Below are 15,837 nucleotides of genomic sequence, written 5' to 3' on the forward strand. Positions count from 1 at the left end.
GAAGAAAGGAAAGATGAAAACTTTCAACAATCACTGATTCTTGAATATAATTTACTAAACAAGAACGCAAAGACAATATTTCAGAGAGAATGGGAGAGATTTAAAGACCTCACGGACTTGGAAGGGTTATCTACCCATGTGCCCAAAGTTATATTCAAAAACACCACTAGTATAAAAGGGTGTTTCGAAAACAATACTGATACCGAAAAGAACAAAGAAATAGGAGGTAGAATAAAAATTGGAACTTTTAAATGTGGTAGGTGTAGACAATGTGACTACATTTCGAATAAAGAAAAAATATATTTGGTAGGGAGAAAAAGATGGTTAAAAAGCAAGGCATATTACAATTGTGAATCAAGGGGGCTCGTGTATTTGGCTACATGTGTGGAATGTCCTTCTTTTTACGTTGGAAAGACAGAAAGGACACTAAAAAGAAGAATATATGAACACATGTATGATGTCAAGAAGGAAAAGGAAACAAATGCGATTTTTAGGCATTCTAAGGTTTGTGTAGGGTCCAAATTTCAATTTTTTGTTTTGGACCAAATAACAAGTGACAATAGAGGGGGCCCCTGGGAAGAATTAATAGCCTATAGAGAATTATGGTGGCAAGTGGCTTTAGAGGCAAATAGGAAACCGGGTTTAAATGAATATATATCCATCCAACCCCTTTTAAAAATAAGGGCTGAAAAAACATGAATAGTAAGTTGTGATAACCCAGGTAACCAGTAGATGTCATCATTGTCTACATAAAATAATCATCACACAAAGTATTAGGTTTGCATCAACGAAATTCAATTCATTTTATTTTAACTTATTTATATACTATTTATAAGGGGTTTTAAACATAAAATTTTTAACAAATTTTTAACAACATTTTATAAATTTATTGGGAAGTATTTATTTATTTATTTGCTTATTTGACCATATGTATTTATTCAGGAAGAATATTAATGAAATTGAAATGGTGTACATACTTAATAATTAATTGAAACTGTTATGTGATTTGAAGGTTTATACTGAAATATACAAACACGATTGGTTCCTTGTTTTTAAATTTATATAAAAGGGTAATTATGAATAATTGTTTTTACCTGATGAAGTCCATTTGTGACGAAAACGCTCAGGCTGGGAAGGCGTTCATGTTTTTGGCATTAGCGTGTTTTGCTGTGGATTTAATGTTTTTGGCATTAGCGTGTTTTGCTGTGGATTTATTTTACTTACAATAAACTTTGAAGGTTTTTACCTTCATTTCGCTTCCAGTTTCGTTTGTTTGGTACAGGGGATTATGTCCTTGAGCTGTTTATGAGCCACTTCCTCGTAGCCCAAGGTACAGTGTTTGATTCCTTCCATCTCCCTCCGCCTACTATGTGAATCTGACCAAGTCAAATAACCAAGCAGTTCTCCCACATTACCCCAAAAAGGGACACTTGTGCCCAGTGGGCTTATTTAGTTAATACGCTAAAGAAAAAAAATGTTGTCACAAAATGTAACAAATATTTGAACTCTTGCTGATACAGCTCTCTGAGTGTTCTGACTGCAGTACAGAAAGTTACTATCTTTTTTTAATGTGACATAGCCATGATAGCCATGGCTTTTCCAGCCAGGACAGCTATTTAACTGCTTGGTCCAGAGCTGGCTCTATTTCCTGTCATTCAAAATGGTTTCATAATAAGAATCTTTCAGATGTCTCCGGCATTAAAACTGACTATGTATCATGGTGGTGTAAACCAATCTACTCTGAAAATTGCATACAAAAGAAAAGAAAAACATGGGAAAACCATAGTTTAATTACCAAAACACATAATTTCAGGTGATTTGTTAATTAGTAAGATTGTTCCTTCAAAAGCCCTCCTCATTGTTAGTAGGCGTACCTGGATCGGGACTGCAGTAGTTTTCCAAAGTCATTACCAACTGTACTATGGAAGAAACTTTGATGTCACAGAAAGACTTATAACACTTGGCTTGGTTTGGGGGGGGGTCTGGAGTGAGACATTCAGTTGGGAGAAGTTGTAGATGTTGTAGGGGGTGTTTTTTATGCAGTTTGACAGCAAATGATAGGAAGGCACCTGGTTGAAGTACTTTGAAGACACCCTAGGAGCAACTCAATTCTGTAGGTGATTGAGAGCAAATTGACTTTGAAAAGGTTTCATTTATTTCAAGTCAATTTTTCTTTGTCAGCAAAGCATTATAACCCCCAGCACATACACATATATATACACACACACACACACACACACACACACACACACACACACACACACACACACACACACACACACACACACACACAAACAAGCGCTAAGTTTACACAGACAGACGTCCAGCAGTTACAGCCACTTTTGTGACTGACTACATCTGAGATGTCATATTGTGATCAAATAAATGAAAAAAATCATACAGTGCAAGGTAATGCAATCTGCCATGCCTCTCAACAATCCCTGAGTTTGCACAACATTCCTGATTTTGCCTCATATTTTCTTTCTGCCCTCCAATGTTTGATTTTCTTGTAAATAATTGAGAATTACAGTCCGTCAAAAAAGCCAACAAAGAAGTTGAGATATACACGCATTCTCTCTCTCTCTCTCTCTCTCCCTTTCTCTCGCATACACACGCACACACACACTTGTTAATGTTCTCACACAACCAAACACACACCACAATCACTAACTCACTCATAACTGCATTATTGTTTTTCCTTGATGGCTAAATGCATTTTGGGGAAGTGTTACAGCAAATCCTTGTAACTACTGTTGCAGTTGCTTTTGCTACTTGACTTTTCTTTTTCTGTTTTATTTACTTTTTCATCAATGCCTGCTAAACATCCATGCCTTGTTTAGTGAGCATAAAGATTATGGTGGCCATGCCCTTCTTTCATCCATGATTCACAACACTTCATTACACTGCTACTAAGTGGCAGACTTGTTTTTTTACCAGGTACTACATTCTTCAGTAGGGTACTGAATGTACTTTAATCCATTATCTAAGGATTTGTAAATGGTTGTAGAATATCTAAGTGTGTCCATTTCATTGAGACTCAATATTTTGAGCCCAATCAGTGAACAGGTTTCAAACTACATAAATATTTGGGAGGCAAGCCTCTATACTACCACCATACAGGAGTCTTCACTACTGCACCACCCTTTACTTAATATAATCAACTCTGAAGTCACATAGACTCAGAATAGATTATATATTGTATAGTTCTGAGTCCATTTGCTTGACTGGGTATGATTTACTGGTTCTTGATAAAACAGCACAAAATAAAAACTCCCTATGCCTTTATGAATGTAAGGAGTATCCAGCATAGGAGACTCTTAGGTTTATTTGTGTGGCTCGTACAGTTACTCCATGTGCAGAAGCCTTTCCCCTCTCCCCAACTAATAGTCAAGATTTGAAAATGCCAAAATAAATCAAGGATCATAGGATCATAGGAGGTTACTAGGCTAACAGCCTCAGGGCCCTTACAAGCCTAGCCAACTTCAACCCATGTTCCCAAGGGTGTCTGGTTCAAGCAAACACTAAAATCAGCACCTACTGCCCCTGTCCAAGAAGGAAACAGGTTGAACCGCTGGGGTGAATTTCTGGTTACCCATCCAAATAGGGCCAATGAGGGGCACTGTTTAACATGAATACAAAGCTTGTTCCAAATGTGGGGCAACCTCTGTGAGACAAATCTGTCTCTCCAGCAAGTTCTGTTGATGTTACACACCAGATTAAGGTCCTTTGAGTGAGTGACCTGTGTGATATTTGATTTGTGAATGTGCAGCATTTCCATTGAAGCTGGGTCAGAGATTGGTCTATATACAAGGCACAGGTCACCTCTGGCAGTCTGTATGACACAGAGTAAATTGACAATGATTCCAGTCTGTCTGCATAAGACAGATCTTAAAGACCCTGAATTTTCTTTGTAAAGAAGCATCAACATGGCTAGATTTAAAACCTTACCAAATATACACGAGAGCAAAAATGCTACAGGATGAAAACAATAGACCAATTTGTAAATAGTTACATGTGCTTGTATTAAGTTAACAGGTTATAGGGGTGTACCCGGCCTGTGTTTGTTTTTTTGTTTGAGTGTTTTTATTAAAAGAAAAAGTCTTGTAAAATATGAAATAGGTTTCAATGTTGATGATAAAGAAAAACTGTATAAATGACTAAACTGCCAAATATTAATGAGCGCATGTATCACAAAAGCTGGAAATGGACATTTAAAAAAGCTGCTATATATATAAACTGTAAGAATAATGACTTCTTATCATAATGGCAACACTTTCCACATTATCTTGGAATGTGACATGGCTCACAGGTATAGACAAAAAGGAAAGAATACTTAATTATATTAAGAAATACACAGTGCAAATAGCAATGCTGCAGAAGGCACATTTGGAAATAAATGAGCATGTGAATTTGATAATGAAAATATTTTAGGATGGATGTTCTGCAGAATATCTGGGAATTACTAGAGGAGCTCCTGTAGTGACAGAAGAGGAAAAAAGATAATAAGGCAGATTTGTGTTAGAAAGGGGCTATTGGCAAGGAATTAGGATTACATTAGCATACATTTATATGCCACCTAAAACTGCTATTATGGAGCTAAAAAAAATTGGAAGAAATCATCAACTTTCAGCAGGGAATACTGCTTATAGGTGGGAACTGGAATTTGATGTGAAACAATGAGAATGTATGGGGGGCCTAGAAGGAAAATATAAAAAAGAGGGTACATTTCTGAAGACATTTATGAAAATATGTGGTATGAAAAACATGAATTCAGTAGTAGGAACTTGGACAGAATTTATATATTATTCCCCAAGGTACAATAACTAGGCTAGACTAGACAGAATTTATATTTCACAGGAACATGTGCATTTAATTATGAACTTTGATACATATCCAATAACTATTTCAGATCATGCATAAATAATTACTAAGATAAAAGTGCAGGGTAATGAAGTAAAAATGAGACACTGGTGCTTCCCCACCTACCTGTTAAAAAGAGTAGAATTTAAGGAATGGGTAGTGGAAATTATCCAGGAGTGATTAGGGAAGATAGTACTCCAGAAGTTATAGCTAATGAATGTGATAAAATGAAAATGGAGTTTAAAATAGGGTAGAAATTAAAGAAAAAGAGAACTGGTTAATAAGTAATAAGAATTATTTAGATGGGCTGACAAGGGTTGAAATATTATATAGTAAGGGAAATCTCACAAAACAACGATGATCCAGAGGGAAACAAAATGCAATAAAATACTGCTGTTGTTGATGGGTCTTGATGCAGAGAACGCATTTGACAGAGTAAGGTGAGATTTTATGAGTAGGGAAAAGGAAGCATTTGTACTTCCTAATACAATAAAAATGTTAATTAAAAGGATATATGAGGGATCAGAGGCAAAAATCAAAGTGGGAAGGTTCCTCTCTGATAAGTTGTGTCTGAACAGAGGACCCAGCAGAGGTGTCTTCTTTCTCCTTTGTTATTTGTGTTATATTTAAAACCATTGGCAAAGAAAATAAGAGACTCAGGAAGTCAAGTATATAATTGGCATGGTGTTCAGGAAAAGTTGTCTTTATTTGCAGATGATATTATTTTTGTACCTGCTGGAACTAGAAAAGGACATCTCAGTGTTGTGGGACATTCTAAGACAGTTCTGTTTTTTAAATGAAGATAAAACAAAGACTATAGCTATAAACTATGCACCCAGACACAGCAGCGTAGTTAGGGTGGGGTGAGATGAGCAACTGCCTCAGGCACAAAATGTTAGGGGCAAGATCAGCTGATCACACTCTCTCTTTCTTTAACGTAATACTGGCTTTTAAAAGTGGTATTGCATTGCAGTCAAACCTGAGTGTTGTAGAGCTCCATGTGTGGTCTATGCTATAGCAACTGCTTGATACATTGTAGTAAACAGTTTGCTACAGTGTTAGAAAAAAAATCTTTTTTTATCTAAAATCTGAGAACGGTAGATTTCTGTGCAGCTAGAATATAAACTGTAGTAAGCAGTTTGCTACAATTTATAAGAAGTTTTTTTGAGTAAAACATGAGTGCATGAGTACTCTGTGCAGGCACTGTATAAACTGTAGCAAATGTTTGCTACATTTGTAGCAAGCAGCTTGCTATAGTTTATAAGAAGAAAGTCTTATTTATTTTAATAAAAGGGGGCTGGCCAGGAGCAGTGCACAGAAATGGGACCTAAATGGCTAGGCAGAAGGTGTGGCAATAGAAGGAACTTGGGGAAGGGTGTGGATCTGTAATAAGTGAATCACTAGATCAGCTTAATACAAATATAGTAAAGTGCTTTATTTTTTGGCTGTTCATCTGAAGAGGTGAGGGGGTGGGGTGCTGGTTTATGATACCAGCACAAGGTGCTGGCTGAGCCAGCTACAATTCATGTGTGGGTAGAAGTGTAGCTTGATCAGCCAGCTACAATCCCTGTGTGGACAAAAGTGAAAGCTACAATTCAAAATGAAAATGGATGATGATGAAGCAGGGGGTAATTCAAGAAATAAGCAAATGATGGGATTTTGGACACAGATCCTTAAAGAGAATAACAACAATCATACAGAATATTATATTCATAAAGTAGCAGAAAGTATACTAAAAACTAAGCTAACATGAGAATAGAGAAAAGAGATTATGATGATAGGGATGTCTGCATTTAGGGGTACAGAGAATATGCAAGAGGGGGCTGGAATTTACTGGGGGAAGATGGCAAAGGAACCAAGGTATTGGGAACAAATAACTAGAGAATGGGAATAGGCCCAGAAGACATTTGGACTGCAGGCTAGGAACTGCCTTCCTTATCAAGGACTGATAATAGAGTATAGGCAAAGAGCAAGGGAGTGGGAAATCTTAAATGAAAGACCTGCACTGGTTGACTTTATAAATGAATCTAGAACAGAAGCTGCTGTTGAAAGGGGATAATTAGTAGGGCATTCAAAATATTGCATGATAGCTATAGGAATCAATCAGAAGAGGTCAGAATCAAAAGGAAAAACAGATTAGATATGCAATTTACAAAGAAGCAATGGGAAGACATATCTGTTGCTCCCAAATATGCAACAAAGTCTAGAATATTTAGGATTTTTGCCTGGAAGTGTTTGCATAGATACTTTTATACCCCAAGCAGACTCCAAAGAATTTTTCCTCAGGTGGATGGCAAATGTTGGAGGTGCAATGGGGAAGAAAGAGATAATTAGGAATATGTTTTGGGAGTGTAATGAGTTGGCAGACTTTAAAAATTCCTTACAGAGTACTCTGTCAGGAATACTAGGCAAGCAAATGAGTGTAACTAATGAAATGATTTTTTTGAGTTGAGATACAGGGGCGGCGCAGTGGTGCAGCGGTTAACATTGTCACCTCACAGCAAGAGGTTCACCGGTTCGATTCTCGGCTGGGGTGCCTTCTGTGTGGAGTTTGCATGTTCTCCCTGTGTTCGCGTGGGTTTCCTCCGGGTACTCCGGTTTCCTCCCACATTCCAAAGACATGCATCTGGAGCATTTCTCCCCGGGCCTCCGCTGAAAACAGGCTCTGTGGAACCTAGTCGGACTTTCCCGGTCAACAAATGATAAATAAATAAATAAATAAATAGATACAGGATCTGAATTGCCTAGACTTAGTAAGAACTTATAAGTTTAATTCTGATGGCTGCCAAAAAAGCAAATACTAGAAAATGGAAATCAAAATCTAAACCAACTATATTTGAAGTAGTGAATATTGTAACAGAGATAAAAAGAGAGGAAGCAGGATCTTTAGAAAAGTTTAGGAGTAAATTATATAGAAAAGCATGTAAACTGTAGGAACAATACAAGCAGAAAAATGTTTTGGAGAAGGAATAAGGTTTAAGAGAAGGCAGGAACTGAGCAATGTATGTAATGTCACTTAGATTATATGATATATAACAATATATGTGATGTATAATGTTCTTGTTAATATGTTTTGATTACTTTTATATAAATGAAAGTTTGCGTATAAGCGATAATTCAATAAAGGTATTTTAAAAAAAATGATAGACAAAATGGGCCAGCCAGTAAATGATTGTATAAGCTAGAGGAAACCCTACACATCCTTCATACAAGCAGCTGCATCTACTGCATCCAACTCGACTATATGACTGAGTCTCTGTCTACCAAAGCTCAAGGCAAGTTATAAAACGACAGACAGTCGATTCAGTCTGTTAGTTTTGAATGAGCAGGTTTTGATTATGCTAATTTAATACTGAGGAAGCATAAGAATACCCAGAAGAACTCCTTTAGTAAAAGGTTAGTGCAGACCCCCATAGTGATACATTTTAAGTATGTATACATAGGACTATGGCACTTAATCACTGCAATGATACAAAAATACACTTAATGAAGCCCAAACAGTTAATGAACAACCATCTGGCATCCCAACACTGCACACATTGTACATGAAAGAAATATGATCACTGCTAATCATTTCTGTACTCGATGTATCTCTGAATCACCATTCAAAATATACCAGCAACAAAAATAACATTTAAAACCACACCCTCTGATGTGGAGGGGAATGCCTTCTGCCCTCCCCTAAGTTTATATATACTAAATGTATGGATGCAAAATTGTAACTAAAGTGAAATACTGTAACTTTCAAAGTGCTATGGTCAACAGTCAACTACTGCACTACTTGACAAAACTGGAAATCAAATACACAAACAAGCCGGAAACAAGTGACTAAAACACACTTTGATCAAAGTACTCTCATATGTATGTGCATGCATTTCTTTGAGTTTTGTCCCATTCTGTTTTGAACTCCTCCCTGGTTCTTTGTTTTATCATCACTTCCATTAGTAGATTTCACAGCTCCACCAGCCTTTCTGAGAAAAAGTAATCCCTCAGATCTGTCCTGAATTGGGAACTCTACACCTTGGACAATGCAGGCTCTTACAGGAAGGCTACTAGGCTCCCTACTGAAATGTCGGCACTCGAAATGCCAAGTGCCAAAAAAACAGACTGAAAACACATTAAAACAGTGAATCTCAAAAAATCACTCTTGTCTTTAAAACTTCTTTTTGGATGGGGGCAAGCCTCCCTGCAATCCCCCATATTGGAGGCACACACCTGAACTTATATATATATATATATATATATATATATATATATATATATATATATATATATATATACGTGCACACACACACACACACACACACACACACACACACACACACATATATATATACATATATATATATATATATATATATATATATATATATATATATATATATATATATATATATATGTTCCAGCTCCGAGATTGCCAAACCTAAGGAAAAAAAGTGACTATTCCAAAAAATGACATCTTGGCTTTAAGTATATGTAAGTCTGTTCTTTCAGCTATTCAGTCTTCATGTTTCAGGACTTGCTCTAGTGGGTCCTGACATTTCAAATGGTTACCAGCTACTCATTGTCTGGGCAAGGTCATCTCATGTGCAGGTATCTTGCAAGGGGATGTAACAAAAGACTGAGTTAGGACAGGTTAGGCAGACAGGATATATCTACCTGAGAGTGGGAGGGGGGTCATGGACCCAGGGTAACTGCCACTGAAAAGTAAAGGCAGGAAGTGACAGGGGGCAATCCTTTACTGTAGGGTGCTTGGATTACTCAATTTCACCAAAATGCCCATCAGAAAAGTATAGGAAGACAAATATGAATAAAAACTCTGATGAACAACGTGGAAATCTGACTGAAGAGTAAACCAGCAGGCACAGAGGTTAAAGCTTCCACTGACCTGAAAGGGGACCACATCAGGAGTTACTAAGGAATTTTCATTTGCTCCACAAGGCTTTTTAGTTATGGATGTGTCTCATTGCAGTTATTTCAGACAATAGCTGTGTTCCAGAAATTGGCATCCCATAAGAGAGAACACAGATTGACCACCATATGAAAGGGAACATAGACTGACAGTTCTATTGAGTGAATACAGACTAACCACCTCACGGGAGGAAACGAAGATTGGCTATCACATGGGACAGAACACAGACTAACTGCACATTCTGCCATCGATGGTTGTAAGGTTGCACAGATAGTGAACTGTGGTTGATGAAGGGTGGATGTTTAAAGGGATAACAAGTGTTTTTTTCTAGTCATTTGTTTCAGGTGCCTGTTGATCATTATCCCCCTTCCCTGCTTATTAGCACATTTGTTCACCATCACCAGGGCAAGGATCAACACGGAGGGGCCATCATTCAGATACTCATCATTGGTGGTTCGTGATTTCTTTGTTAATCAGCCTTAACATCCTGTGCATACTCAGCAGAGCTCAGGGTGGGGACATACAATGGCTATCCACAAAGGACATCTCCTCATTTCTTCAAAGGGCAGCCCTGCAAGAATCCCCACCCTTCCCCTGGAAGCATGAGGTTATCCCAGGTTTCCACAAGGGAAACAGCACCCACTCAACATGCTTCTAAGTGTGCAGGACCCTCCCACCCTCTGGGAAAGGTGAGCAGACCATGTCCCTTGACTCCTTCCTTTCCCTATGTAACTCCTCCATTGCTAAGGCTATTAATTAAATTTCAATCACCTGGATCACAGTCATGGCATCATCCCTCTATGCCACACAGACAGGCCTAGAAGCACAATAAGTTGATAAATGGCACTGAAACATCTATTAGTTGATGTGGGCAATACGATTTTATGCCTGTCTTGCACATATGCTGTATTATGTATCTCATAATCTACATGGTTTGACTAAATGGCACTGTAAGATGAGGCCATTTTTATTCTATACTTATTTTGTCTGAATTATTGATGGTTGTTAAAGATGTGAGATTAGTGAGTGAATGTTATGGTGCAGTAAGCAGGCAATGCCACCTCCTAGATGGTATTTTTGCTCTCATTTTAAGATGTAATCTACTGTTGCCGATTCCACCAATATACCTATGGAAGTTTGCATCTTCTGACACTACCTCACCAGAATAAACTACAGTATGGTCTCTTCACCATTCCTGCACAGCTGTGGTTTCAATTTCAGGGACTGAGACTTTTCCATTAACAGATGTATGTCTTGGCTGTCTCAGAATGGATGCAATGGAACAACAGAAGCAAAACATTTTATAAAATAATACAAGCTGTGCAAAGCTGGCAATAACCCCTGATGTACAGTGATGGACCACCAGCAATGGACCTTGATGGACCCTCACTGCAGTGTGGCAGCTGCAGTAACAGGATTGCCTAGTGCCACAGTAACTCACCATAAGTACAGTGGTGCTGTCCCTCTTCTGGACGGCTGGAGAAAACCCAATTAATTAAATGAAATATACATTTTTTAAACAAGGAAGGCATGTGCAGAAACAAGTACTCTGGTTATATCACTACAGCTCCAAGACAGTGAACAACAAGTACTCTGGTTATATCACTACAGCTCCAAGACAGTGAACAACAAGTACTCTGGTTATATCACTACAGCTCCAAGACAGTGAACAACAAGTACTCTGGTTATATCACTACAGCTCCAAGACAGTGAACAACAAGTACTCTGGTTATATCACTACAGCTCCAAGACAGTGAACAACAAGTACTCTGGTTATATCACTACAGCTCCAAGACAGTGAACAACAAGTACTCTGGTTATATCACTACAGCTCCAAGACAGTGACCATTAGATGGCAGGGAACCAGTCACAAATGAATGAAACCTTGTTATTCTAGATGAAGCAACATTTTAATACTTAAAACCAGTTAATTGAACAGCAGTGTGTGGGCTAGCAAGTGATGTTCCACAGAATAACCTGGCTGACTATCTCTCTAATGTATTAAAAGAAAAAGAAATCAACCCACCTGAATGAGGTGATGATCTAGTCTTAGATAATTCCAGAGTTCTTGTGCCCATCTTCTATAGTTATTGTCCATTCCACCTACATTGTGACCTAACAAAAAAAATTGAAAAGGTTATTCTTCTGAAGCTGTGTACTCTGTGTTCTTCTTTTTGTGCCACTGCCCTATGCGAATTTCTAACAACTTTACACTTACTATGTACCTTGGTAATAAGTGTGCCTAGGCTGGCAGTTAACTTCTGAAGCTAAGACCAATTAAACATCCTTCTTGAGCTACATCAGGGATTTGTCTCTTAGTGACTTATTGCTGTAGGTGTGCATGAAGGAGATGAAGTGTTGGATTTTGCTGAGACTTTGTCTCAGACGTGCTTGCTGTGATGGGTTTAGATGCACTAAAAGGGATTACTGATTTGCGATCAGATCTGACCAGAGATGAGGATACTATATCAGTAGTGCAAGTAGATGTGATGTTAGTGAGGCCATGGTCAAGAAGATTTTGAACCCTGGTGGGCTGGTTAACTATATACACAAAGGAATTAGCATTTACTAAACCTAGGAATCTTTCAGAGTACCCAACTTTTGTAGTATAGGTGCTCCAGTTAATTGACAGATAGTTGAAGTCACCCATCAAAAAGCAGTTTTATTTATGGACAGTTTAGTAAGCACATTTAGAAATCCTTAAGGAAATCACTGTTCATGACATTGTCACCCTGTCTTTGCCCAGCTTTTAACTGTACAGTTATTGTAGCTCACAGTGGAGTCACCAATTACATTTCTACTTAGATGCTCAGACTTAGTGGCAGTGGACAGACTACAGCTCAGTGATTAAATGAATTATGTGAGTATGGTGGAGTTGTGTTAGTGGATTGCTGCCAGAGTTCTTTAGTACTGGTTTTTGAAGGCTTGGGAAGTGATTTTTTTTTTTACAACCTCAGCACATGTTGTTTAGTGAGAAGTATGGGTGAGTTTCAGTGTTGCTTACTGGGTATCCTTAGTTAGAGGGCAGAAGTGGTATTCTAAAACACACTGAGCTGCAGCAGTAATATACAGCTATAGTTTGGCACAGTAGTACACAATTTCAGTAATAAGAGCAACACATGAATTCCACATTGCAACAAGAGAATGATGGCTGAATAGGTAGTACAAATTACACACAGTACACTGTAGAATAACAGGATGATATGCAAAACAACAAAAAATCGGCAGGCAACAGTAATTCTCAAACTTTTATGGTTAGCGCTTTTGTCAAGTATTCTTACACTCAGCTTCATCAGACACTAGTTAAAAGAATGGTAGCCATATTTAAAACCAGATTCATAGTCACATGTTTAGTCACCTCACATGACATCATATCACCTGATACAATTCTCATTTCTATAACACATGCACCTAAAACTTGTATAAACAATTGTGTAAAAAATGTATATACACTTTCCTATTGACTTAATATTCAAATAGATATGTACATATACAAAGAATAAATAAATATGCATGAAAAATCAAGCTAAAACATCCAAAAACAATATTTGTTATTGTGTACATAAAAATTGTTACATGTCACTAATCAACCTGAATAAATTTCAGTTGAATGTCAGAAATGCATGTACTTGTGTATAAGGGGGGGATTTGTGTGTATATAACAAATACAAAGAGTGCCCCAAATTATATGTCCATTCACCTGAGTATTAGCCTTGTGTTAACGTTTTAAACTCCTCAGTTTCAGGACACATGCCAAAGAGCATATGTCGTTCAACCCTGGTGTCACATAGGCCCTAGTTCTAAGCTGCCAAATCAGCTCCTTCACTTCAAGTTTTAAGCCTAATGGATCGACCCTGATGTCAAATTCAATTTGGTCGATCACCCTGAATGTGAAGGAATGACCAATACAACAACAATTTAAGCAAACGACCTGCAACAAACACTTTTTGTAAGCAATCAGAAGCAGCATGTGCAGCCGTGCTGATAATAACAACAAGGAGTTCCTACAAACAGATGGTAGTAGCAGCATTTAACTCAACACAGCTTATAGGCACGTTGCACTATTAATTACAACCTTTAGCAAATGTGCCAGTAAGGCAAAGGACCATGATGAATGTAGGAAATGTTAGATAACAGTTACAAACACTTTAACACAAATGAAGTGTGTCTAGTCAGTGGAACATACAGTACAGCAAGGTCAGATCCAGTTAGAACTGGTCAATCTTGTAGCAGTATATAGCAGGGAAATGGACCAGCAACCAAGCCAAATAGTGCAGGCTGCCATCATATATTGTTTACTTGCTATGTTGCACTTAAGTGAACTATCTCCATACATGTTTGCACTGTTGCTTGCTACGTAAGAGGAAATTGTCTATTATTCATCTGATTCTTTCCACCCATGTTAGATTGATTTAATACATACTGTAGAAACTTTGTTCTTATTGACTTAATTTACTGACTCCACTGTATTTTGTCTAGTTGCATCACTGAAGTTAGCACAGTTGTTACAGTGTTTAAATGACTATTCTACAATACTGTCCTACAGACTCATGGATTACACTGTCTGACCTATTTTCCTGCTTATGCTAATGATTCTACTGTTAAGTGCATTGCAATTATTTGCAATACTATCAACATGGAAGTATTCATTTAGGTTATCCATACCTATTGCTCTACAATTACTGCACCTAGAACCATTAGGTTACACTATTTCTTGCTCGTTGCTGCAATTAGTTGAATACAGAGAAAATTAACCTACCATTTCAGTAACACATTGCATCTAACCACACTTTTGATCACTGTTGTTGATAGAGTGTTGACTGTATTGATTAGTCCACTATTACAAAAGTTGAAGTCATTGCTCTATTATTGCATTTTTAATTCTTGTGTTAAACTATCTCATTTAAATTTGCCATTTGTTATCCATGACTTTACCGTTGTTACATATTGCTTTCTCGTTTCCATTTTTGCACCTGTAAATACTACTGTTACTTATTGTGTCCTCCAGAGCCTATTAGTCATTGTATCCAGAGTCACATCTTTTATACTTGTATCCTTCAGCAATACCCCCCTGTCATCGTCATTTTCTAGTACCCTTCTGTCTTATACCAAGATAAGGTTACTAAGCTGTCCTGTTTTCTCATACCCCTTCAAATGCACTGGCTATTATATGGAATCTCAATCAGCTATTACCCCTTCTGTATTCAGCCCGATAACACTATTTGGTCACGAAAAAGCATTTTTACGACTACCTCACAGTGAGTCAAAATATGTGAGAGGAGTAAGAATTTATTGAACATGGAGACTACCTTTTCACCTCAAAACCCCTTCAGAATGCACAAGAGACGCACACATAACACAGAGCACCTACACTATACTAACTTATGGTGAGGCTGTTAACAGAACACTATCTAAGGCTTCCAGACTAAGTACTAACACACCTCAGCCATTAATTCACACAGAAGCACTCCCATTCTCACTCTGTATACCCACAGCCAGTATATGTACGTGTAAATCCACTCTGTATACCCACAGCGAGTACATGTACGTGTAAACTCACAGCGTCAAAAAGGTACAGATCTCAAGTCCTAACATCTCTACATACATATTACTTTCTACAAAGTAATGGATGTTTAACAAGATTAGTAAATGTTGCATTTAAATTCTAAATAGTATGCCAGTGAAAAGTGTACTGCCTGTGGAGCTTTTCTCCCTGGGTTGATGCTGAAAAGGGACTCCAAGGAAATAAAACACATAGAGAAAGATAAATAATGTTTTATGTAACAGGAGATTCTGTTGTCAGGCATACAGTCATCACCATAACTAAGCTGGATAAGATTGATGATTAACTGTCTTTCCAAACCAATAATATGGGGTGTAATCATAGCTCTCAGATCTCTCCATGCTGACAAACAGTGGTCCACAAACAATTAATGAACTGAAGCACTCTATCCAGTGGGACATACAGAAGGATAAGATTTTTTTTTTTGTCGCACACAGCTGACCATCAATGGACCTCGCTATCTCTCCTCAATTGTCAGGTGTACCTACCCGTCCTGGCCTGC

At 37.7% G+C, this 15,837-nt stretch overlaps 1 protein-coding gene across 1 annotated transcript in view; it reads right to left on the minus strand.

Moving 5' to 3' along the window:
• Window positions 1-15,837, minus strand: part of LOC122817384 (uncharacterized protein SCO4629-like) — a 154,775-nt gene that overhangs the window by 95,980 nt on the left and 42,958 nt on the right. Inside the window, exon 2 of the mRNA XM_044090575.1 lies at window positions 11,799-11,887. Coding sequence (XP_043946510.1) covers window positions 11,799-11,870 — 72 coding nt within the window. The 5' untranslated portion in view covers window positions 11,871-11,887. The remainder of the gene's footprint in view (window positions 1-11,798; window positions 11,888-15,837) is intronic.

The sequence above is a fragment of the Protopterus annectens genome, chromosome 12.part0, assembly GCF_019279795.1.
Source record: "Protopterus annectens isolate FY-2018-M chromosome 12.part0, PAN1.0, whole genome shotgun sequence".
NCBI classification, from domain to species: domain Eukaryota; kingdom Metazoa; phylum Chordata; order Ceratodontiformes; family Protopteridae; genus Protopterus; species Protopterus annectens.